Source organism: Silurus aristotelis, assembly GCF_946808225.1.
Source record: "Silurus aristotelis genome assembly, chromosome: 17".
In the NCBI taxonomy this organism is placed as follows: Eukaryota; Metazoa; Chordata; class Actinopteri; order Siluriformes; family Siluridae; genus Silurus; species Silurus aristotelis.
The window spans coordinates 18,570,630-18,596,888 of record NC_139590.1 but is presented as its reverse complement, the minus strand read 5'-3'; the positions used below and the strand labels follow the sequence as shown (position 1 = coordinate 18,596,888).

At 38.3% G+C, this 26,259-nt stretch overlaps 2 protein-coding genes across 2 annotated transcripts; both read right to left on the bottom strand.

Moving 5' to 3' along the window:
• Window positions 1-1,489: 1,489 nt before the first annotated feature.
• On the bottom strand, window positions 1,490-18,173 carry dnaaf5 (dynein axonemal assembly factor 5). Its single transcript, XM_083565818.1, has 13 exons — window positions 17,597-18,173; window positions 16,574-16,758; window positions 16,069-16,193; window positions 15,857-15,975; window positions 12,255-12,487; window positions 9,817-10,047; window positions 8,246-8,389; window positions 6,870-7,038; window positions 6,062-6,209; window positions 5,692-5,842; window positions 3,791-3,947; window positions 3,372-3,563; window positions 1,490-1,771 (listed from the first exon to the last, which is right to left on the bottom strand). The coding sequence occupies exons 1-13, from the start codon at window positions 18,129-18,131 to the stop codon at window positions 1,647-1,649; spliced, it is 2,514 nt and encodes an 837-aa protein (XP_083421944.1). The 5' UTR covers window positions 18,132-18,173; the 3' UTR covers window positions 1,490-1,646.
• Window positions 18,174-23,855: 5,682 nt separating this feature from the next.
• On the bottom strand, window positions 23,856-25,682 carry LOC310740441 (myeloid-associated differentiation marker homolog). The gene has a single exon (XM_083567146.1). The coding sequence runs from the start codon at window positions 25,158-25,160 to the stop codon at window positions 24,324-24,326; it is 837 nt and encodes a 278-aa protein (XP_083423272.1). The 5' UTR covers window positions 25,161-25,682; the 3' UTR covers window positions 23,856-24,323.
• Window positions 25,683-26,259: the final 577 nt, after the last annotated feature.

Genomic DNA, 26,259 nt, shown 5'->3' with positions numbered 1-26,259 from the left:
ACCAGTGCCAATTGGATCCTGCTACATGTGTGGTTTTGACATTGGACCTCAAATGTTGAGCTTATAAAACTAGGAGCTACTGACCATATAGACTGTATAAGACTGTAGAAAGAACATTACTTATAATCTTATACTCCAGTACTCATGTTAGTTCTCACTCTACAGTGTTCTGTATTGTTGAAAGATTTATGATTAAACTCTTGATGTCACCCAAATGAGGATGGGTTCCCCTTTTGAGTCTGGTTCCTCTCAAGGTTTCTTCCTCATTACATCTAAGGGAGTTTTTCCTTGCCACAGTCGCCACGGCTGCTCATCAGGGATAAATGCACACCGTTTACCTTGACTGTTGATTTCTGTAAAGCTGCTTTGAGACAATGTCTGTTGTGAAAAGCGCTATAGAAATAAACTTGACTTGACTTCTTTTTTGACCTTTAGAGTTTTAGCCAGCAACGGCGAATGGCACGGTGGATTGTGTTCACCGACAATGTTTTCTGGAAGTATTCCTGAGCCCATGTTGTGATTTCATTACAGTAGCATTCCTGTATTTGATGCAGTGCCGTTTAAGGGCCCGAAGATCACGTGGTGATATTATGCACGGTAGATGATGATAACTTCAAACTCTTTGCAATTTTTCTTTCTGATATTGCTCCACTATTTTTCGCTGCAGCATTGGGGGAATTGGTGATCCTCTGCCCATCTTGACTTCTGAGAGACACTGCCACTCTGAGAGGCTCTTTTTATACCCAATCCCGTTGCCAATTGACCTAATAAGTTGCAAATTGGTCCTCCAGCTGTACCTTACATGTACAGTTAACTTTTCCAGCCTCCTATTGCTACTTGTCCCAACTTTTCTGGAATGTGTAGCTCTCATGAAATCCAAAATGAGCCAATATTTGGCATTCAATTTTAAAATGTCTCACTTTCAACATTTGATAAGTTATCTATATTCTATTGTAAATTAATTATAAGTTTATGGGATTTGTAAATGATTGCATTCCTTTTTTATTCACAATTTGTAAAGTGTCCCAACTTTTTTTGGAATCGGGTTTGTAGATCAGCATATATGCAATTTTCCATCTTTAATTCAATTTATGGATTGTCTTTGTAGCAGCTCATTGACGAAGTTTACCGATAAAAAACAATTCAAATCATCAAATCAAATCAAATCAAATCAAATTTTATTCATCACATACACATACATACAGGGTACGACATGTAGTGAAATGTTTTGTACGATGGTCCGGCATGAGGGAATAGGATGGGGGAAAGAAAAGGAGGCAGATAAATAACTATAAGGTATAAGAAAAACTATTAAAATAAAATAAAATAAAATTGCCTGAGCATTCAATTTGTATTTTGACTACTCCAGTCTACTCCAAAATTCTTCTTATAAACTGTTTAAGAATAATAATTGAATTTCAATTTAAAATCAATGATGTAAAATGTATCTTCTTTGCTTTTAAGGCAAAGGCAGCAAGAACAGAAACACTTTGTATATAAAAACTGCAAAAAAAAAAAACCCTTTATTTAAAACTTTATAAAACTTTTTTTTGTTTGGTCATGTATACCACATACACCAAGTCACGTCATGTCAAGTCAATCAAATAGATAGAAAGATAGAAAAGATAGAAGCTTGAGGGTGTGCGTCAGAAAGCCTGTATGTGTTGGAGCAGCTGATCACAATACTCAGAGCTGCGCTGTTTTCCTCTCACTTCCTCCACCTTCTGCTGCAAAAGAACAGGGTCTGCAACACTACCAGCCTTCAGAACATCTGGAGAGAATAGATACACAGACACATGACCTAGCTGGCATGATTGCAAGAGCTAGATAAAAATGCTACAACATCTAACTGCTATCCTGCCTCAAGTTTTCAGGGGTTGCAAGACATTTTTATGAAAAGACCGAGCAGATTCCTAATCATTATATTGTTAATCAATTACCCAGAAAGCATCTAAATCCCAATTACAAGAAAAAAAAAATACTAATGAACAGCAAATCCATACACACAAACATATTGGTAAAAACCTCTATAAAAAGCAACTTCATCTTTCAATAACCCAATAATGAAATAAAAGCAATAGTGAAAAAACTAATCAAAACTAATAAAAGAATGTAATCTATAAAAAGATATTCTGTTTGGATTACATTTTTCAGATCAAATATTGTTTGCCATTTGTTCTTCTCTAAAAGAAATGCATTAGTTTCTCATTCATCCCAAAAGTGTCCAATAGGGATTAAGCTATACAGCAGACCATGTGTTCAAAGGCTTTGTGCAGAGGGGCATTGTCATGTTGGAGCAGGTTTGGGTCTCCTAGTTTAAGGGAACATTTATCTGCTTCAAAAGACACACTATACAATTGTGTGCTTTCAAATATTAAAATTAACTAAATTATATACAGAAAGATTATTATTTACAGGCTACAAAAAATGGTGGAAGCCAAAACAGGCTTCTCTCTGCTGAGCTCTTATAAAGCTTCTTCATCTTTAGCCTCATCCTGAAGGTATTTTCTGACCACTGTTCCCCTGTCCAGCTAACTGTTTATGAAGCTGCTTTTTCTACTGTAAAAAGTACAATGAAACTATTTTTGTCAAAAGCCATGTAGCTTCAGTGCAAAGAAAAAGAAGCAACAAGACATCAAAATATCTTGACTACAATCAGGGCCTACATTATAACATTTTGATTTGATTGAATTAACGATCACCAGCTTTTGTAAACAGGAAGAATTCACACCTACAGATATCAGGTAAACACATTAAAAGACAAATATTTTTAGAACCAACTTGTCAATAGCTGTAACATTCGAGACACCAGATATAATACAGATCATGGAGACATGACCTAGCCTACCCGGGAGTCTTAAAGAATGAGATCAGTATGGGGTAGTATACTGTAATTTGTTAATAATAAAAATATTATAGTACATAATTTAGTAAAACAGAGCAATTTACAGTACCATAATGTATACACTTTATAGTATATATGCATTTGGCAATGGGCACGTGCAAAAGCGGCGGTTTCGTGAGTGGGGGGTGCCGTGAGTGGCGTGTCCAGCGACGCAGATAAAAAGAGAGAGACAAGAGCTGAAATTTAACTTGGAATCGCCAAAAACACAGTAAAAAATATGCGCTCTAACATTGAGACCACATAACTCTATAGACCGCAGATAAAATTAAGGCATCTCAAAAGGCACTAGATGGCAGTACGCCCTGCCAGTGTCCCAACGAATCATACAAAAATTAAAATGCTGCAAAAAAATGTCAATAACTATTTTTATTTTTTTTTTGTATCAATAGTCATCGTAAGATTGTGAAATGTGTACGTCGAACCATCATTACTCGAGGACTACCTGTAAAATGATATTGTGCCTTACCTAGCACCCGTAGCTGGATTTGGTTGTCAGGGTCATCTAAGTACAGCAGCAAATGTTGGAAAAGAAACTCCAGATTCGAACGGTTTGTGTGTGTGTCATAGTTTTTGTCCAAAGAGGAAAACCACACACTTAGAGTTTTCAGAGCTTCAGCACACACTTCCTGGCTGCGGTCATCTATCCTTTTTAAAAGCTCTAAAACACACACACACACACACACACACACACACACACACACACACACACACACACACACACACACACACACACACACACACGGATGTAACATGTGTTTCAGAAATGAATGTATTTAGAAATGTATAAGGATTGAGCCTTGTATGAGGCGAGAGCTTGTGAGTGATGGAGTGAAGGTTGTAACTGGGTAGACTGCAGATGTTCGAGTGTATAAGGAATGTGTGTACCTGGGTAGATCTTGTTGAGTGTGTCTGGGTTAAGGCCTTGTTCTGCAACAGTAATGAATGAGGATATTGATCTACAGGCAAATACCCGAGAGAGCTGAGAGTCTTCCTCCAGTGCTGAAATGAGATAAGCACTAAATTCGGTCTCCCTATTTAGAACCTAAAACACAACACACAACAATCAACATGTGACCCAGGCTGATCAGAACATCAAGGATTTCTAGCAGAGTTAATTCAAAGATTAAAGGGTTCTTTAGGAAATCTCCCTTCTTTGCTATTTATTAAGCATTATAAAGTTCACAAATTAGTTAAAAGATAGTTTTAAAAAGATCAACTATCCTGTAGATACAAATCACTTTAAAACATGTACATGTGATAGAAGTTTATTAAAGGTGACAGTGCATAGAGACGAACATGACCGGAAGTGTGTTTATTAGGTGCAAATGAAGACTTGTAAGTTGGACACTGTTAGCTGACACCAACACCAGTTTGCCTAATAATAACTGCTTCCAAATCAGACATGGCAAATATTTTACTATTTAGTATTAAAATGAATATGGTGATGAACACATGAACCACAAGTAAAATAAACCCATTAAAAGCTTTTTTGTAGGAGAACCTTTTAAAAGAAGAAAAATCACATTAATTAACACTACATTCACAGTGTAATATAGCAAAAAACAAAATCATAATTACTTACAATTTTTTTTTTTTATAGTTATACAATTACAATGAGAATATATTTTAACTTTATCAGCATAATTTACATCATCACCTCACCTCATGTTATCACTTCAGGTAAGTCACTGGCACCATTTGACCATGTCTTCATATTTTCAATCAACTAATTAATTACCTTCTTTTTTGCTAACTAACTTGGTATTGTGTTAAAAAGTTCTCCTTCTGTTTGCAGAAGCATCATGGACCTATTGCCAGTGGTAATGTGATTACAAACTGAACAGATTACGATTTTATTTTGGTTGTTCTAATAAACAAGGTCTTTTTGACACAGTATTGTAAGCTCCTCCTCCTCTGGCTACACGTATTCATCAATATGAAAATGACCTTATAATTATGGCTGTCTCCAGTGTCCCTCTGCATGCCAAGCATGGCTCATAAGGTAAATTGTGAATCCTGGTTAAGTCTACTTTCAAGGTTTTCAAGCATGTGGAAGGGGGCTTTTCTTATATCCTTATAATATTGTCAATGATCATGTGGCCGTGCTACAAGACTGTGTTTGAGTAGCAGATGTTTAGAAATTTCTGGGGTCCAAGGATGGACATAACAGCCATCTCAACACTGACTGGTACTGATAACAGACAGCAACAGAAAGCCAAGTCAAAGACTACCCACAGTCCCAGGAGTTCAGCCACACTTGGATGAAGGGTTTTAATTGGACATATTTAAGATATGTCCACTTTCCTCACACATGGTGTGATGCCTTGTTATACAGTTAACAGGAAGAGGAGAGCTCTCAATATGGACGAATGGTGTCGCACAAAAGGCATGCTAAGTTAATAGCCACTGAAAACATGTAAATAAAAGCCTAGAAAAGGTAGAAATGTGTTATGTCGCTCCCAACAGTGTCTGAGATCATAAATCATGTATTCTTTACCACAGAAGCATTTGTTTTTTTTGGTATAAGTGCATATGGATTAGTAATTGAACTGATAATATAGAACTGCTACTACTAAATAAACCAACTCGTGGCTGACTTTTGCAAACAATAATCTTTGAAATTGCATTTATAAATTAGCATTTCAATAAAGTTCATTTGAGTATGCCAGCCAACGGGATATTTTCAATCTGCCTGTTCAATAACACTGTTTTTTTAAGCTAAAGTGTTTTAACAGTGTTTTCAGCAGACTAAACCAAGAGAAAGCAAACATCTACTGTTGGTGTACCTGCTCCTTGGAAAGTGTTCCACCCTGCAGCATAGCTAGTAGACAGCTAAGAGCCGAAGTGCGAACTGCAGCAGCAGTACGGCCTGCATGCCACACCAGGTTGGGAAACAGAAGCTCCTGCAGAAATACCTCCAGGTATTCACAAAACTTCCTACAGGAAAGAAGGGGGATTTAGATGCACAATGATTCAGTTTATGCATTAGGTGTGAACACAGAGCCCAGTATAATACAGCAGCAGCTGACTGCTTCCTTTGGTAATTCTCCTCACTGCCTGATCTTCTGTTAAACTCTGAATGTGTGATGTCCATATGCTAAATTACATCTTGTGCATTAGTCTGCTCTTTTGTACAAGAGTGTGTGAGCAACCTACCCTTGTGAATCCAGTGTATCACTAGAATTCAACAGAAGCTTAGAGAGCATGGTGAAAACGGGCAGCCGCATCTCTGGGTCTTGACTGGGCAATAAACAATTCTTTAATAGAGTGATGAACTCTGGAAGAAATTCTCCAACCACTGGGCCTGGAGAACACAATTAGCAACATACTAATATCCAGAACAAGGCCACGAAACATGACATGACAGCAAAGGCATTTAATCTCCTCATAACATTAAACTAAACAAGAATAAGTGCTCCATGTAGCACCATTTCTGTTTTCTGTGTGAAAATACATATTTACTAAAGCCATTAATGTCATACATGTACTGTACATACAAGGCTGCATTGCACCCAGGCTTGTCTGCAGTAAAAAGCGTTCAATAGAGGTTAAGTTAATTCATATAAATTACTAGTTAACAGGTTTTTGAGTCAAATATAAATATCTAACAAATGCACACTTGTAACACATGCAAGCATAGAAGGGGCAGCCATCTTTTGTGGTAAGCATGAAAAGTGTAATGCTGGCCTTAAGAGAAGTCACTATAAACACTGAATTTCACAATGAGATAGAAGAACAATGTTAAATACGTTGCCATGCATTTTGCCTTGGATGTGGCATCATAGGGATTCAACCTTACGATAACCTGGGAGTCCTACTGTCATATGTCTCCATTGGCATAATCATTCATATGGCTAATTAATGTTTCAATAATTTTTTTTTATGTTTCCTCACAAGGTCAAAACTGTTTTCCTGATATTCCTTGATCCTGACCTAGTTTTAAAACTCAAATGCTCATACATACCGGACTGAAGTGCGATAATCTCCAGTTGAATTTTCTGGATAGAGTATGTGGACCAGGAATTTTGGGATTCTAACAGCCACTGAAGCAACTTGTGCATGTGTTGTCTGTACAGCTCATGCACACTATTGAGATTTAGCACATGACACAATCGCAGTACACACTCCTCTGCCTGTGAAGTAAAAAGAGAGTAAAAACCATTTATATTAGACTTTCTTCATTTACATCTTTCAAAATAATTCATACAAGCAAACTGAGAGGGAAGCCAAGTTAAAAAGGCATACAGTGCAAATGAATAATATACAATATAATAAAACATTCTATGAGATTGTGGCCATGTGAGCTGCAAAGGAGCTACACACAGGGCTGATATAATGATGGCACTGTATGACAATGAAGATTTTAAATGTCATTAAAAACCATTAAACGGCTTAAATATTTTATTTTTGCTACAACCGGGGTTAAAAATAAATAAATAAAAAATCATGTGCAGCCCTGACACACACACAAACTCGGACTCAGCCCTTTAGTTGTACTGACATAATAGTAGTCTTCAGAGTTAGTGAGAATTAGTTTCAATTATTCTGTACATTTTATTTTGCTTTCTTTTTACTATTTCATGTAAGCGATATAAAATAGTCAAATATATTGTAAAATAGTTTTTACTCTTTGTTTAGACAGTAGATGAAGAATGTAACATCATTTTACTTGCTGCACTTTGGGGAATAATTTCACATTTCATTTTCTAAGAGAAACAACACTGAGGAGGTGTTCAGCACACAGCAGCACTGAAAGAAATAGTGAGGGAATTAGCATCTTAAGCAGACAGTCAGGTTTTGTTCCATCAAAATGTAAAGTGATAAATATCCACATTATATCACTGGCACTGAGATGGCTGAACGACTCCATACCTACCCTCCATAAGTACTGAAAAGGCAAAGCTAATTCTTGAATTTCTGTCTACACACCAAGGACACTTGTGTTTGAGATTAGTAGATGAATATTTGATGATCGTTCAAAATGTCAGCTTTAATATTGTCATATTTAGATATACTGTATATTGTTTTATAGTAGCTTGTGCCTTTCCTCATTCAACTAAATAACTATTTTATGTCATTGCCACACATACTGCTTTCTGGCATCCACCTGAAAAGCATAAGAGTCTAAAGAATTGTACAGATCAGAAAAACAAGTGTGAATTGATTTTGGACATTTCCTCATCCCACCAAAACAGATGAAAAGAAAGCCAAAACAATTATCTGTAACTATTGAAAATAACAACAAAGGAAAAACAAAACAAATATAAATGTCCTAAAAAATGTCCCTCAAGTGAACTGTCAGGAGTATTTTGTTTAAGAATGTGTGTATGTTTGTTCTACCTTAGTATGGATATGTGGCTCTGTAGAAATACACTGCACAGTTACTAGAACCTTTAGCAGTTCAAGACTGATGATGCCACAATCTTCCTCACACACGTCCAAAAGAACCTTCACACATGCCAGTAGCTGCTCAACATACAGAGTCTGTGAAGAATATGTGGCAGAGGGTTAATATAGACACAGCACTTGTTTTAGTGATCATTTCATAAAGCCAATGTATAAAACTCATTATATACTGTACATGTTTTAGATTTACATAAAACTAATATGCTAACCTGGTTGTTAAAAAATGTGGGGCTAGAATATGTTCGTATACCACAACATTAAGGTTTCTCTCACTGGAACTTTAGAGGCACAAGGAGCCTGCAAATAGGGCCCTGATTTCAACCACACTGAATACGTTTGGGAACAGGAATGGAGACTAATCCCTATAGCCAGAAAATAAAAAGCTTTCCCAGAAGAGTGAAGGTATTTGCATAAAATGTACAAAACTTGGCAGATTCAGATAAAGAATTTCAGTTAGAAAATATCAAATATCAAAATAAGAAAAGGTGATTTCTTCAGCTTCAGTCAGATCAGAATGCAGCAGCTAGAGTCCTTATTAGAATTATACAATATAACACATCACCTTATTGTATCCACATTACATGGGCAATCATATTTAGCAGTGACTAAAAAATACTATAATTGTTCTATAAAGCATATAACAGTGTTAAACCACAGGTCTTAGACCTGGTTTATTTTTAAAGTTCTAAACTTTTGAACAGACAATTCTGGGGGCTGCCTAGAAGTGCTTATTCACTTTTGATACTTGATGGCACATTACACAATTCAAAACAATTTAAATTAAACCATTAAAAACTAATGAATAGTGAATAAACTCGAGTAGCATCCCCTGACAGAAATACACAGAGCTTTATACAGCAGACAGAAGTCTAAATAATGACGGAATGGTGTAGCGTATTTAGTATTTACGGTACACTATATGGCCATGCTTTTGAAACCTAATTTGTGCTTTCTGGAAATTGTATCCCATATTTAGATATAGACAGCTATTTGGTGTTATAGTAACCTCCACTCTTCTGGTAAGAATTTACACAAGATTTTGGTGTGTGGCTGAGGATTTCCCATTCAGATATAATGAAGTAAAGCACTGATGTAGACCACAGTAGCCTGGGAAGCATTCGGTGTTCCAATTAATCCCAAAGATCTTTAGTGGAATTGAGGTAATTGTGGAAAACTCCACCTTCTGCAAAACATGTGTCAATGGACCTGTTCTGTTCTGTGTACATGATGGTACAGGTTTGGACTCAGGCTCTTAGTTCCATTGAAGGGGTTGGGTGGCTCATGAATTTACCTTAATGAAAGCTTTTGTTGTGGTCATTTTTGTTAACTAGAATTTTGGTCTGTCATTAAACAATTTCACCAGCAAATATAAATAAAGGTCAAGCTTTCTGTAGACAGGACGCTACATGTCTGTCCGTGTGTGTGTGCGTGCGTGCGTGCGTGCATGCGTGCGTGCATGCGTGCAGGTAGTAGTGTAAAAATACTGTAATTATTAATGTTTTTACGTTCTGAGTCTCCTGACAGACACCAGGATCGGCAAGTATTTGTCCAATGTGGAGAAGCTGTGGACTCAGCAGCTTCCTGTTGCTCCCCTTCAGCATTGCTGCCAACACCATTAGAGGAGCCAAAGGAGAAGAACAAAAGTAAGAGGAGGAGTCCTTCACATGAGCCAGTAAGAGCTTGATGAAAACCTCTGGGTTAACAAACATCCCTAGAAGCCTGGCTGACTCCAAACCCTAAGGGGCAAAAGCACAATTACTTTAGTCACCAGTAGGGTTGCAAAATTCCAGGAACTTTCAAGGCTGGAAACTGTTCATCGGAATTAATGAGAATTAATTGGAATAAACTGGGAAATGATAAAATAGCAGGTTAGCCTATAACAGGAAACTTAAATGTAGTCTGAGAAAAATCTTGCAGGATAAACTCCGTTAAAACAACCAGATTTAATGCAATTTTAGTTGAATTTCTACCCTGCACATTTAGCAATCACATGCACACAGCACATTTACTGCAGGGCTACTGTGGCCATACCTGTTTCATACAATGTGCATTCATAAATAGTAAGTAAATAATGTCTTTTTTTTTTTATCAGTATTAGTTAGCATGCATGTCAGCTTATGACCAAACTAAATGTTTATACAGTATCTCATAAAAGTGAGTACACCCCTCACATTTTAGCAACCATTTTAGTTTATCTTCTCAACAATTAAACTCAACATACAGCCATTATTGTCTAAATAGCTTGCAACACTCTAAGTGAACGTGTCAAAACTGTGTCCAAAGTGTAAATTCTTTGTGTGAACATCACTGTTATCCAGCACTGCCTTAATCCTCCTGGGCATGGTATTCACCAGAGCTGCACAGGTTGTTGCTGGGATCTCTTCCACTCCTCCATAATGACATCATGGAGCTGCTCGATGTTAGACAAATGGCGCTTCTCCACCTTGCACTTGAGGGTGCCCCACAGATGGTTATTAGGGTTCAGGTCTGGAGACATACTTGGCCACTCACATTCAACTTCCTCAGCAAAGTGTGTTCTGCCCAGTTTCTGAAGGGAGGGCATTATGTTTTGCTTCAGAATGTCACAGTACATGTTGAAATCCATGTTCCCCTTGATGAAACGCAGCTCCCCAGTACCAGCAGCACTTATTTAGCCACAGACCATGATGCTAAAAGCACCACTCTTGACCGTAAGCAAGACACAATTTTCTTGGTACTCCTGACCAGGGTGAGCCAAACAAGTTTATCTTATTATCATCAGACTATTGAGAGGCCTGTCTCGAGTGGAACCAATTTTGGAAAACCTCTGTATGACCCTGGCCACTGTACTGTAACTGTAGTTTCATGGTGTTACGGATCTTCTTATATCTTTGGCCAACTTTGTGGAAAACAACATTTTTAATGACAAATCCTCATGGAGTCTTTGCCATGAGGTGCCATGATGACCATCCAGTGGTCAGTATGAGAGAATTGTACCCAAAGCACCAAATTTTAACTGCTCTAAAAAAGATACAAAAATATGTATGGTTCTGTCAAGCAGACAAAAACAGAACATGATGAATAGGACATGTGGCTTTGCATGATTACACAACGTACAGCTGTTATATCTTCTGTGATACAGGGTGTAGTCACTGTTGTTGCCAGTTGTTTTGACAATAATTGCTGTATGTTGATTTATTTTCAGAGGTCAGAAAATCTATACTGCAATACACATTGCACATTGACTACTCCTAAATACATCCAAGTTTCATTTATTATAGTTTTGTACATTAAGAATATATACTACAATGGTTGCTGAAATGTGAGGGGTATACTCACATTTATGATATATTGTATTTATTTTAAATATACATTTCCCCAAAATTTCTAATTAATTTCTATTAATTCTCAGAAATTACCATACATTCCTGGTATGTTTTTAATTTGGAACATTTCCCAAATTGCCCAGATAAAATTCCCATGGAAAGCTTCCAGATCTTTTCCACCCTTTTGTAACCCTAGTTACCAGTAACTTTAAATATGTATTAACTGTAAAGTAACCGTGATTAGCAATTAGATATTAAATAAAAAATATATTTACTTCACTTCTTTTCACTTTAAAATGAGCAAATGTGTAATTTGGCCAAGCATTTGTACATAATTGTATTTAAAAAAGTTCAGATGGTTAGAGGCACCACTGCTTTGGTTACTGACTACTAAAGAGTTAATTCCTGATTAGGAGTGTAACAACACTGCAGAATTCAAAAGAATTCATAATGTGCACTGTCGAAATCATGAGAATCAGCATTCTATTCATTATGCATCTGATGCAAGTGAACTATTACAACAGTGAAGTTTCAATCTGCAAAAGCTACAAAAGCTATTTATGCGTTGCACTGTGCCTGGCAGCTCTGGATCACAACAACTGCTAAATCATCTATAAGGAAAAACAAGAGAAACTTACGTTTGTTCTGACGTCTGGTTCTGAGTCAGTGCAGGCATGGTAAAGAATTGCCAGCAGTTGCTGCAGGTGTTGGGTGCAGTGGTCTTCAGCATGCAGCAGGAGAACCTGCAAGAGCTGCACTGTCTTCACTCTTGTCTGCACCAGCCAATCACTAACTTCACGACTCAAAGCTGGCATTAGCTTAGACAAGTTCCTCACCACCAGCTCCCTGCAGCCCAGCCCTGGACGATCCACTGGAAGGAGAATCGAGAGAAAGAATGCAAATGAAATAGTGACCAGTGACTGAAAAAATGACAGTTTTAAATATGCCAGGGTTCTTCTACAACTAGCAATGATGACTGGACTGCCTAGCCAAGCTCTTGTACTTCCTAGCTTGAGAATGAACACACACTATATATATATATATATATATATATATATATATATATATATATATATATATATATATATATATATATATATATATATACATATATACACACACACACACACACACACACACACACACACACACACACACACACACACACACACTTTATTTTAATGTAAATAGTTAATCAATAGCAAATCTGATGACAAAATACAAAATAAATAGTGGGAAAGGCAGAAGGTAAATGTGGTATCAATGGAAATTAGAGTTTTTTGCCTTGCTTCAAGCTTTAGGGAAAATATACAAATAAAAAAACTTGTGCTTGTGCTTGTACTCGTCCACAGCACTTCCACAAAACATCAAAATAAAAACAAAATTGAATAATGATGAATATTTATAGCACGCCGGTGTACAGTGCATCCGGAAAGTGTTCACAGCAGTTCGCTTCTTCCATTTTGTTATGTTAAAGCCTTATTCCAAAATGGATTAAATTCATTATTTTCCTCAAAATTCTACAAACTTCTTCTTCTTCTTTCGGCTGCTTCCATTAGGGGTCGCCACAGCGGATCATCCATCTCCATACCACCCTGTCCTCTACATCTGCCTCTTTCACACCAACTACCTGCATGCCCTCACCACATCCATGAACCTCCTCCTTGGACTTCCTCTTTTCCTCCTACCTGGTGACTCCATCCTCAGCATTCTTCTACCAATATAACTCATGTCCCTCCTCTGCACATGTCCAAAACATCTCAATCTCGCCTCCCTCACCTTGTCACCAAAAAGTCCTACATGCGCTGTCCCTCTAATAAACTCATTTCTAATCCTGTCCATCCTCGTCACTCCCAACGAAAACCTCAACATCTTCAGCTCTGCTACATCTAGCTCCGCCTCCTGTCTTTTACTCAATGCCACTGTCTCTAATCCATACATCACAGGTCTCACCACAGTCCTATAAACTTTCCCTTGCATTCTTGCAGATACCCTACTATCACAAATCACTCTTCTCCACCCACTCCACCCTGCCTGCACTCTTTTCTTCACTTCTCTAACACACTCTCCATTACTTTGCACTGTTGATCCCAGGTACCTGAACTCCTCCACCTTTTCCACCTCTTCTCCCTGCAACCGCATCACTCCACTGACCCCCCTCTTATTCACACACATGTACTCTGTCTTACTCCTACTGACTTTCATTCCCCTTCTCTCCAGCGCATATCTCCACCTCTCCAGGCTCTTCTCGACCTGCTCCCAACTCTTATCACAAATCACAATATCATCTGCAAACATCATAGTCCAGGGAGACTCCTGTCTGACCTCGTCCGTCAACCTGTCCATCACCACTGCAAACAGGAAAGGGCTCAGGGCCGATCCTTGATGCAGTCCAATCTTCACCCTGAACCAGTCTGTCTTTCATACTGCACACTTTACTGCTGTCACACTGTCCTCATACATGTCCTGCACCACCCTCACATACTTCTCTGACACACCTGACTTCCTTATACAATACCACAACTTCTCTCTCGGCACCCTGTCGTACGCTTTCTCTAAATCCACAAATACACAATGCAATTCCTTCTGTCCTTCTCTATACTTTTCCATCCACATTCTCAAAGCAAATAAGGCATCTGTGGTGCTCTTCCTCAGCATGAAACCATACTGTTGCTCACAGATGGTCACCTCTTCTCTCAGCCTGGCTTCGACTACTCTTTCTTATAACTTCATGGTGTGACTGATCAACTTAATTCCCCTGTAGTTACTGCAGGACTGCACATCTCCCTTATTCTTAAAGATCGGTACCAGCACACTCCTTCTCCATTCCTCAGGCATCCTCTCACCTTCCAGAATTTTGTTAAACAATCTGGTTAAAAACTCCACTGCCATCTCTCCTAAACATCTCCATGCTTCTACCGGTATGTCATCTGGTCCAACCAACTTTCCACTCTTCATCCTCTTAATCGCTGCTCTCACTTCCTCCTTACTAATCCTATCCACATCTTGCTTCACACTTCATGCATCTCCACACCATCCAACCTTCTCTCTCTCTGATTTTCCTTATTCATCAGCTGCTCAAAATACTCCCTCCACCTTCTCAACACACTCTCCTCACTAGTCAACACATTTCCATCTCCATCCTTTATTGCTCTAACTTGCAGTACATCCTTCCCAGCTCGGTCCATACCACTGGTGGGGGAAGCGTCATGCTGTGGGGATATTTCTCAGCATCAGGAACTGGGAAACTAGTCAAAATCGAGAGAGAGATTAATACAGCAATGTAAAGAGTCATCCTTGATGAAAACTTGCACCAGAGGGCTCTGGACCTCAGACTGGGGCAACAGTTCATCTTCCAACAGGATATCAACCCTAAGCACACAGCCAAGATGACCATGGAGTGGCTACGGGACGACTATGTGAATGTCCCCAGCCAGAGCCCAGACTTGAACCCGATTGAAAATCTCTGTAGGAATCTAAAAATGGCTGTGCATTGACGTTTCCCTTTAAACCTGATGAGCTTGAGAGGTTCAGCAAAAAAAAAAAATAAATAAAAATGGGAGAAACTGTCTAAGAATAGGGGTGCCAAGCTTTTAGCTTTATACTCAAAAAGACTTTAGGCTGTAATTGGTGCCAAAGGCGCTTTAACAAAGTATTCAGCAAAGATCAAAGATTTTAAACACACTTCTTTGTCATCGTCATTATGGCTTTTGTTTGTAGAATTCTGAGGAGAATAGTGAATTGAATAAATTTTGGAAGAAGGCTGTATATAACAAAATGTGGAAAAAGTAAAGCACTGTACATTTGTTTGTTTCAGATGGTGCAGCAAGGTCAAACCTGGTCGGGACTACCACTGCACAGTCCTGACAGCTAAGCACTGCGGTGGGAGTGTGATGATACAGGGGTGCAAAAGATGATGGGTGACATTTATAGATGGCAATATTACTGCCTGAAAAGATGAATCTCAAAAAAGCATCTTAAAGAACAGTAGAACAACACTGGTATCCTCCATGCTGACCGGATTAAGTCCATAACGGTGTAGAGGTTTAGAGATATTCGTTTGATTTTGTTTTGAGTTAAATGTGCAAATCGAAAAGTGTCTTTTATTCAACAATGGATTTAATGAGGTATTGGCAGACCATTGACTTCCCCAGACTTGTTTTGACTCAGAGTGCAGGCATGTTAAAGAATTTTTTATGTGCTGAATTGCGGAGCTTGATTCGTGGGAAATTAAACTCACCTTCAGAAGGGTACTGCAAAGGTGGGAAAAGATCAAAATCCAGTTTGTCTTTCAGATCATCTTCATTTTCTTTCTCCCACTGAGTACCAACTTGCCTCCAGAGTTCCCATGCTAAAGCTCTAAACATTGAAAAGAAGAGTTTTGAGTTTCAACTCTAAAATGTTATATAAGATTATGATCAGGAATGGAAAAACGATCATTGTAAGTTATACTTTATCTCTGGTAGATCATCACTGAGGCTGCTCAGCAACAGTGGAATAAGCTTGGAGAAGTAAGAGTATCTGTCGTGGAGTTTGAGAAGCCAGTCACCAGCAACTACTGTCACAGCTTTTCTCACCTGAAAGAGCCATGACAAAGATTAGCAAGATGCAGCTATTTTAGAGGAAACTTCACAGCGTCCAATGAGCAACTACAAACTATGCAGCAACTGTCAAAAAGTATGCTGTAGAAAACATAACAGTATATTTTCAATATATTTATTTTAAATTCTAGGGTTTGGGGACTCTTTTTAGGAGAAAGAACACTGTCCTTTTAATATATTTTTTGCTCATACTACTATATTTAAATAGTAAAATCTGGAGCTCTGGCACAAAATGTGTAAAAGAGTGGCACTTCCTAACTGCATGATAAACAGATAAACTAGTTCAGCTTTGTTACATTAGGAAAAACACAAAATTATTAAATATTGGATACTTTAATCAAGAGCAATCATCTTGCCTGTGGCGAGTTATCAAACAGTCTTTGTGCTATGTGAGAGAGCACATCATCCATGGCTTTCACTGTGCCATACAGGACAACAGCCCCAGTGGCCTCTATGACGGCTACTCGAACCCGGGAATGCTGGTGGGAGATATTCTGCATCAACGGCTTAACCAGGGATTCTGCTTGCATGTGAAAGTGGTCTGTGTCAAAGAACACACAAAGAACAAAATGTGTTGAGTAAAATCATGAGAAAAATGAGAAACTCGAATATTCAGTGAATACCGGAAAAAAACTCAACCTGGATTCATCTCACATTCCCTCACATTCCACACATCTCTCACACTCCCGCACATCCCCCTACATTCCACACATCTTTCATAATCCTAATTATTCCCCAGATCTCTCACATTCCCCACATCTCTCACATTCCCCGATATTCCCCACATCTCTCACATTCCCTCACATTCCCCACATCTCTCACATTCCCCGATATTCCCCACATCTCTCACATTCCCTCACATTCCCTCACATTCCCCACATCTCTCACATTCCCCACTATTCCCCATATTCCCCGATATTCCCCACATTCCCCGATATTCCCCACATCTCTCACATTCCCCGATATTCCCCACATCTCTCACATTCCCCGATATTCCCCACATCTCTCACATTCCCCGATATTCCCCACATCTCTCACATTCCCCGATATTCCCCACATCTCTCACATTCCCCGATATTCCCCACATCTCTCACATTCCCTTAAATTCCACGACATTAACCACATTTCTAACATTTCCCCACCATCTTCGAATCCACACATTCACTTACATCATCAAACATTCCTCACATCGACACTTTTCCCGCACCCCCCATTTTCCCCCAAATGCCCCACATTTCCCAAAAAACTGTACTTGAAAATGTACTTCCAGTCACCATTAACTAACACATGCTTTCGCAGGCTCCTTCTGCAGCCTTTCTGTTTCCAATCAACAGAATCAACTTGAATTCAATAGATATGTAAACATGGCACTCACTCACCTGGTACACTCCGGGCAAAAAGTCTGCAGCATATACAACTTTCCTTTATAACTTCGGGGAAAGGGTCAGTGATGGTCCTCTGCAGGATTCGGATCATATCGTCCAGGTAGGGTGCAAGGTGCCCCCCGCAAACGTCCACAATTAGCACCAGAACTTTGACCATTTCCAGGCGTAACTCCTCTGCCGGTTCTACTCTCTCTTTCCCCCCGAGCCGCTGAGCCACAGAGGGAATTACATAAGGCAGAGACCATTCTGGCTTTGATACGCATCTGATGAAGTCTCCAATAATTTGAATAGCAGTTTCTCGGCATCTTTCCATCGGGTCTGACAAGCACTTTAGCAGCGACTTCAGCACACACGCAAAAACTTCCTGTAACACGGCACTTGGCAAGCATTTGTCGATGGTTTCTTTTTTTAAAGTCTCCAATGCCCGTTTCCTTGTGTTTTTCTCACCTTCATTCAAACAGTTTAAGTGCCGGGTTAAAGAGTTTATAATTTCCGCAGCAGCAGCACGCGCTTCTCCTTCAGTCGCCATTTCTACATGTGTTGCTTAGTTGTTATAGTGCTAGTTGTTATAGTTACGATCTTTACGATAAACGCGTCTGTTTACGGCAGATCGATTTACGGTCTGTTTACGGCAGACCCCCCACAATGGGAAAAAAAAAAAAAAAAATATATATATATATATATATATATATATATATATATATATATATATATATATATATATATATATATTAGGGCTGGGAATCGATTAAAAAAATTAACTAATTAATTGCACATTTTCTGTAATTAATTGCAATTAATTGTGTTTTCCCCCAAGCTTGTTATCATCAATATTTACATGTAGAATCACCTAATTAAATTAAACAACACAAAGTTTTTAATGACATAACATTTTAATGACATTTGAACTGTAAACAGACTCTCCACAGAACCACAGAGTAGCTGTTCCCATCAAATAAAATGTGTGCAGCAACCACTCTGTGGTCTGACTCACAGTAAGGGCAAACGAACGCAATCGCCACTCTTCATCTATGAAGTGCGCTGTGACACCCAAGTAGTTGTCATTGCTCACCGATGTCCAGTGATCTCCCGTAAGAGCGACATATTTTGCTTTCTCTAATATGTCCATCCTTCGCGCCCTCTCGCTGTCATACAAACTGTGTATTCTCGACATAATCGTTCTTCTCGAGGGTAGATTGTAAGGCGTGTCTCCCGATGCAATTTGCATGATTTCTCTCAGTCCCTCGTCTTCCACAGTGCTAACTGGGCGGCAGTTTCTAGCTATCCATTTAGCTAAAGCATCGGTTAATTTATCAGTTACAGGTTTGGTCAATGGCCTGCCACGATTACCTTAGCACTCTAGTAACGTGGATTGGCGAGGCGCTCCTGTAGCCTCGCTAGTTATGTTGCTAGCACCTGGGTGCTTTGCTTTTAAATGGTAGATTAAAGACGAATTGCTTCTATAATATTTGAATTCAGCTTTGCAAATCGTACACACCATCTTTGTTTTATCAAACAGGCCATCAGGCAACTTTTTAAATGTAAACATTCCTCCTAAAACTCCATCTTTGTTCATCTCCATCATGACAGGGTGACTGTTCGGCACATTCACAATAAGCAATAGGAAGTCATGGAAACGAGCAAAAAAAAAAGTGCTGCGTCAATTGCGTTATTTTTTTTTAACAAATTAAACATCTAAAATTAATCGCAAAGATTAACGCGTTAATTCCCCCATCCCTAATATATATATAGGGGGAGATGCTACTGTTCCTGACTGAACAGTAATGGCACAGCACAAACACTAACACAGAAATGGTAGCCACATTTATCATTTAGTTAATTCTTTGTTTTTGTTGTTGTTTCAGAACAAGTCCCTGTTTTTTTTTTTTTTACTTTTGCTCTCCTTTTCTTTGCACTGCAGCTGTTCACTTGACATTTATCTGTTTATTCTACATTCAGTAGGAATTGATCAGGGTGTAATAGGTTCCACAGACTGAAGTGATTTCAGATCTACTCAGTCAAAACCTGCCTTAGTTATAGAATATGTACTGCTCCACAATTCAGCGTTTCAGAGTTATCAACAGAACATTAGCTACCTTCAAATTTGATGCCTGCTACAGGTCTCAAAAAAGTTGGCACAGGCACAACAAAGAGCTGAAAAAGCCAGAAATGTTTAAAATATTCAACTGGAAGAACATCTAGCAACTAATGAAGTTAACTGACATCAGCTCTGTAACATGATTAGATATAAAAGGGGTGTCTTTCAGAGGCAGAGTCTCTCAGAAGTTCAGATGGGCAGAGGCTTTCCAATCTGTTAATGAGTGTGTAAAAAGGTTGTGGAATACTTTAAAAATAGCGTTCCTCAATGTACAATTGCAAATGCTTTGCAAATCTCATTATTTACAGTACATAACATCATAAAAAGGTTCATAAAGACTGGAGAAATCTGGGTGCATAAGGAACAAGGCTGAAGACCTTTATTGAATGCTGTGGTCTTCAGGCCCTCAGACGACACTGCTTCACTCATTGGCATGATTGTGTCATTGACATTACTAAATGGGCCCCGGAAAACTTCCAAAAACCACTGTTGGTAAACACAATCCGCCTTGCCCAAATTTGACATTTTTGTTGGAAATCATGGATGTCGTGGGCTAAAGAAGAGGAAGACCTTCCAGAGTGTTATCAGTGTTCTGTTCAAAAGCCAGCATCTCTGATGGTCTGGGGGTGCATAAGTGCATACGGTATGGGTAGCTTGCATGTTTTGGAAGGCACTATAAATGCTGAAAGGTAAATAAAGGTTTTAGACATATGCCCCCCGCACAGATGAGGTCTATTTTATGGAAAAACTTGTGTATTTCAGCAGGACAATGCAAAACCACATAATGCAGCTATTACAACAGCATGGCTTAGTAGTAGAAGAGTCCGGGTGCTGAATTGTCCCACCTGCAGTCTAGATCTTTCACCTATAGAGAACATTTGGCGCATCATTAAACGGCAAAGGTGACCACAAACTCTTTAGCAGCTGGAAACCTATATCAGGCAAGAATTGGACCAAATCCAACAGCAAAACTCCAGAAACTCATAACCTCAATGCCCAAATCTCTTTAACCTGTTTTGAAAAGAAGAGCGGATGCTACACCATGGAAAACATGCCCCTGTGCCAACTTTTTTTAGAACCGTAGCAGGCATCAAATTTAAAATGAGTTAATTTTGTGCAGAAAAGTGTACAATTTCTCAGTTTAAACATTTGTTATGTTCACTATGTTCTGTTGTGAATAAAATATTGACTAGTGAAGTCTTTTAATTTTCATTTTATTCAAATTTCCAAAACGGCCCAACATTTCAGGAATTCGGGTTGTACCATCATGGAAGATAACAAGCATAATCCAAAGTTTTTTTTTCAGTACTGGGAACTAGGAATAGAACAACATGCACACAATCAATTGGCAGAAATGATTTCATTAACTTTTTCAGTTATAAAATTGAAAATTTTAGGCAGACTATTAATTTAAACAAAGACAATTTGATAAACAACCCTGTAGATAGCAATATAATTATAACAGATCAGCATTTTACTCTGATTCAAGAAAGCAAATAACTTGTGTTCATGTTTCTTCAAACAGATAATTCCAGATAATTCAAACCTGTTTTAAAAATCATAAATTATTTTCTTAGCACTGGTTATGTACCTAAATTGTTCTGGCAGTTATCAAACCCATAATTAAAAAAATCCCAGTGGAGGGGCATCAGGCCAGCAAGGCCTTCTCTACTGGCCTAAGACTGTATAGTCAAAGGCATCCTGTTAAAGGTGTTTAATATGAACACTCTTGCAGCATACAGTTTTTGCTGGTTGAAAGTTGTTGCTTTAAACAATCAGATTACTGAAGTCCCTGAGGCCATCTAGAAAGCATCCAAAAACATTGACTTTTTTTTACGTCCTTTGTTTGGATGGCTAGAGAGCACACTAGTCAGAGCTCACAAACTGCATCTGTAGCAAACTGCACAAGCTCACTTTTTTTTCTGGGTTTTATAGCTGTGTTTCATTCCACAAAGTCTGACACAGGAGAAGAAATTGATTTGGTTGCAGATCAATTTACAATAGCATTCAAAAGACACATTTTTAAAAGACGGAAATGTACAGAAATGCATGGAAATCCTGGGATCATTTTATAAGGTTAATTTTGATCTCAGTGCAGCTTTTGACACCATTACTCATAATATTTTCCTTGCAAGACTAGAAAATGTCTTATGTCTTAGTTCACTAATCATTATCAGTTTATTGATGTAAATGGTGAGTACTCTACAGGAAAAGTTTGGTGTTCCGCAAGAATCTGTCCTGGGCCCATTGCTTTTTCCATTATTTATGTCACCGCTGGGTCAAATAATTTTTAAACATAGATTTACTTTCCATTGCTAAGCGCATGTGGATAACATTACCAGGATAGCCTACTTTCACCCTAGAAAAAAAAGCTAAAATAATAAATATGATGCCTTTACAGGATGCAGAAAATTTAGACCATGCTTTTGTTACATTTAGATTGGACTCCTGTTTATCATTTCAGTCTTGAGGTTCTAGTAGTTGATAAGAGTTGGTGTTGGATCTATGATGATCTCAGATGTTGATCTATTTTATGAGTTGCTCAGTAGCTCTTGGTTCCACAATGTCAACTTACTGTATTAGACTATAGAAAGGACATTACTTATAATCACACACGCTCATGATAGTTCTGATTCTCCGGTGTTTTGTATTGTTTTAATGATTTATAATCACACTCTTTATCACCCGAATGAGGATGGGTTCCCCTTTTGAGTCTGGTTCCTCTCAAGGTTTCTTCCTTATACCATTTAAGGAAGTTTTTCTTTGCCACAGTTGCCCCAGGCTGCTCATCTGGGATAAACACACATAATTCCCTTTAATTCTTAAACTCTGTAAAGCTGCTTTGAGACGATGTCCATTGTAAAAAGCGCTATAGAAATAAACTTGAACTTGAACATTAAACACAAAGTACTACTACTGACGTATAAAGCACTGAATTATGATCCAGCATGACTACTTCAGTCAGGCAGGCTGTTTGTTGGTATCTCAAATAATGATTAGTTGAGCTTTTTTTTAGAAGGTTTTTCTTAGGTCAAGAGCAGATCTGATTTGGTGAACTGGGAGTTTTGGATGCTGTCCTCCCTCCACTGTCATGCATTCATTCAGGTTTGTTGATGATGGTGAGGACCTCTCCAAGATTTAATTTTAGTTCAGGCATGATAAAATCTACCAATTAATTAGCCATGGTTTGCTGTATCAGCTTGTTGTAATAATACAGGAGGTTGATGAAAGGAATGTTTTTGCTGTTTTTATATTAAAAAAATTCATGTTCTTGCTGTTTTTGCATTAAAGGCACACAAAATGAGAAATTCTACATTATTAATAACTGAATTTCAATTTAAAAATAGGTCTTGAAAACAGTTTTCAAGGAGAACCCTGAAGTAGAGTTTATTTAAGTTGCCAGATAGAGTGACCAGGTATTTGTTTTTATCAGTGTCATTGGTAAATGAGCTGCTACAAAGATGATCCATTAGTTTTTATATTGAATTGAAGATCAAAAACTGAATATATGCCGATCAGCCATAATATTAAAACCAGAGACAAGTTGTATTAATTTATTTATATAATAACCTTGATTATCTTTTCATAATTGCTTAATACATCCTGACACTTGTCACAAGCTGCAAGTGAACAGTTAGATTAATATACCCACTATATTCAATACAGAAACTCCATACACCGTACACCTTTTATATACCCTTCATACTCCATAAACTCTCCATACACCCTCCTTACACCCTTGATACTCCATATATACACTCTATTTCTTTCTTTCGGCTTCTCCCATTAGAGGTCGCCACAGCGGATCATCCGTATTCATGATTCATGATTTGGCACGTTTTTACGCTGGATGCCCTTCCTAACGCAACCCTCCCCATTTATCCGGGCTTGGGGCCAGCACTAAGAGTGCACTGGCTTGTGCAACCCTAATGGCTGGGGTCGGTTCCCTGACCGGGGATCGAGCCCGGGTCGCAGCGGTGAGAGCGCCGTATCCTAACCACTAGACCACCAGGAAACCCCATATAGCCTTCTTATACCCACCATATTTTTTTCATGACCTCTGTACTCACTCTATACACTCTACATACACCGTCCTTACACAATTTACACTCCTTACACTCTCCTTATACCCTACACAAATTCATAGGCCATTTATAGGCATTGAAGAAATTTACATTTAAAAATACAAATAAAGCTTAACACACACACACACACACACACACACACACACACACACACACACACACACACACACACACACACACACATCCATAGACCAATATACAACCGTTCCATATTAGCTTGAATTTTTTGCAGTTTATCAAATGATAAAACAGAATACCATAATAAATTGCAGGTCAACCTTCAGCAAAATATTAGCATTTAAAAATGAAAGAAAGTGAAACAATTTAGTTTAACAATTCGTATGCATGTATTTTGAAGGTTTAAAAAAAAAAAAAAAACAGCTTTTACCAGCTTTTTTTTTTAAATTAGAAATAATAGATATATTAATTATTGATGATAGATAGATAGATAGATAGATAGATAGATAGATAGATAGATAGATAGATAGATAGATAGATAGATAGATAGATAGATAGATAGCATTCCTTCTGTCTTCTTTTATGCAGGTGTGATGAACACAAGGCGGACTGAGTAGCACGTGTCCACAATATAGACAATTAGGTTGACACAGGACATAAAAGATACAACCACTAGTTTGTCCCAGGCACAGTGATTGCAGAGTGGTGGCCTTCGGTTATTTTTGAAACTGTAAAGAGGCCATATTACTACTACAGTCATGTACATCACAACGGCAAGCACATTATAAGCAGTAAGGACCTTGTCAAATGGAAAGGGACACAAAGCCAACAGCTTGCAGATCGTGAGGATGATAATGAGGAGAGCAAAAATGAAGCAGATTGAGTAAACTGCCACACACCACTGCAAGGCAGGCTCTTTGACTGAGTCAAGGGAGATGAAGATGATGCAGGCAACGAAAGCTTCAAGAACCTTCATCAGGCCTGGAACAGTCGACAGGAAACCACTGATCTCACCAGGTCTAGCCCGGGTAAGGCCTACCTCAATTACGTATGCAATAAAACACAGGCAGGACAGTACAGTTGCCGCAATTCCTCGAGAACAAGTTGAACAAACAAAGAAGGTGGGATAGATGACTGAGGCAGCCAGTATCATTAGTGTAGCCAGCATAGCAAATGCAGTAGTAAAGTCTTCCCAGGAGATGGGCACCTTTACATTAAGGCCAGTAAACTCCAGGATAAGAGTGAAAAGAGTCATGAAGCAGCAGAAGCACCAAGTAAACATGCACCAGGACCAGTATGATGTGGTGATGTACCCTGCAGAGGCCACCAGACTGAAGACAATACATGATAGCACAACCTCAAATATCCGTAAAATGCCAACTGGTGAGGTCACAGAATGAGTGTCGAGTGTAATCATGATGAATTATAAGTCCTTGAAAAATGTCGTCCTCTTTTTTATTGGTTGACGTCCGGTTTGGTTTCTATGCCCAATGTAAAGTTCCTCTCCCGATTTCAGTGTGCCTTGTTTACTCTGGCGTACTATATAACTCGATCATATGGGATACCAGTTCTAATGAGCTTCTTTCCTGTTTAATGTTGTCTCTCTTCTCTAGGTGACTTGGCTCAGGGGAGCTCTTTGTCCTTTGTGTCTTTTTGTGTGTCTGCACAGAGTGATCTGTATTGGAAGCCAGAGAGGGGTTTGCCACTCCCTCTGACTGATACCTTATCAGATATTGTTCCGCAAAAGGAGGTATGAGTCAAATCAATAAAGTGTTGTACTTACCTTTCAGTTACACCTGAAGATAAGAGCAAGGAGTGGCTGTACAGAGTAAGAGCATATACTCCAGCTACAGTGTTGTATGTGTCACTTATATAAACAAAGTCAACCAAATAAATGCATGTCCTATAATTTTAATAATAAACAGTGTAATTTACAAAGAGGCGAAATAATAATAATTGTGTTATAATAAAATCCTTATTATCAATTCATTTTTTTTTTAAATAGTCATTCATTTATTTTGATTTAACTACTTTATCTTGGTAACAGTTGTTGTGCATCTAGCACAGGAATATCACAGCAAACTATGCACCTGTATTCACAATTAGGGGCTTTTTAAAGAAGCAAATCCTCACTTTGGGAGGAAGGAGGAAACCAGACAACAAAGAGAAAATCCACATAAGAGGTTTTATTTGATTAATTGTTGTTCCACCTACACATTATTAAGCCACTTGTCTTGACAGGAATGTTTAAGGTCTTTGTTATGGTTCTGAAGTTTTTCCATTTAAATGATTTTTTAACAAATATTGACTCTGAGAATTTTAGGAAGCTCTTTCAACTTGATTGCTATTTGTTATGTTAAATGTTCCCAACCTCTGGCCTCATTTTTATTTTTTATTTTTTGTCACCACATGCAAATTGCATAGGAAAAGTTTTTATACCATTTATCATAGAACTCTATTTATTTTACAATAAATGATAATGTCTTATTTATCTCTCTCTCCCCCCCCTTTCTCAT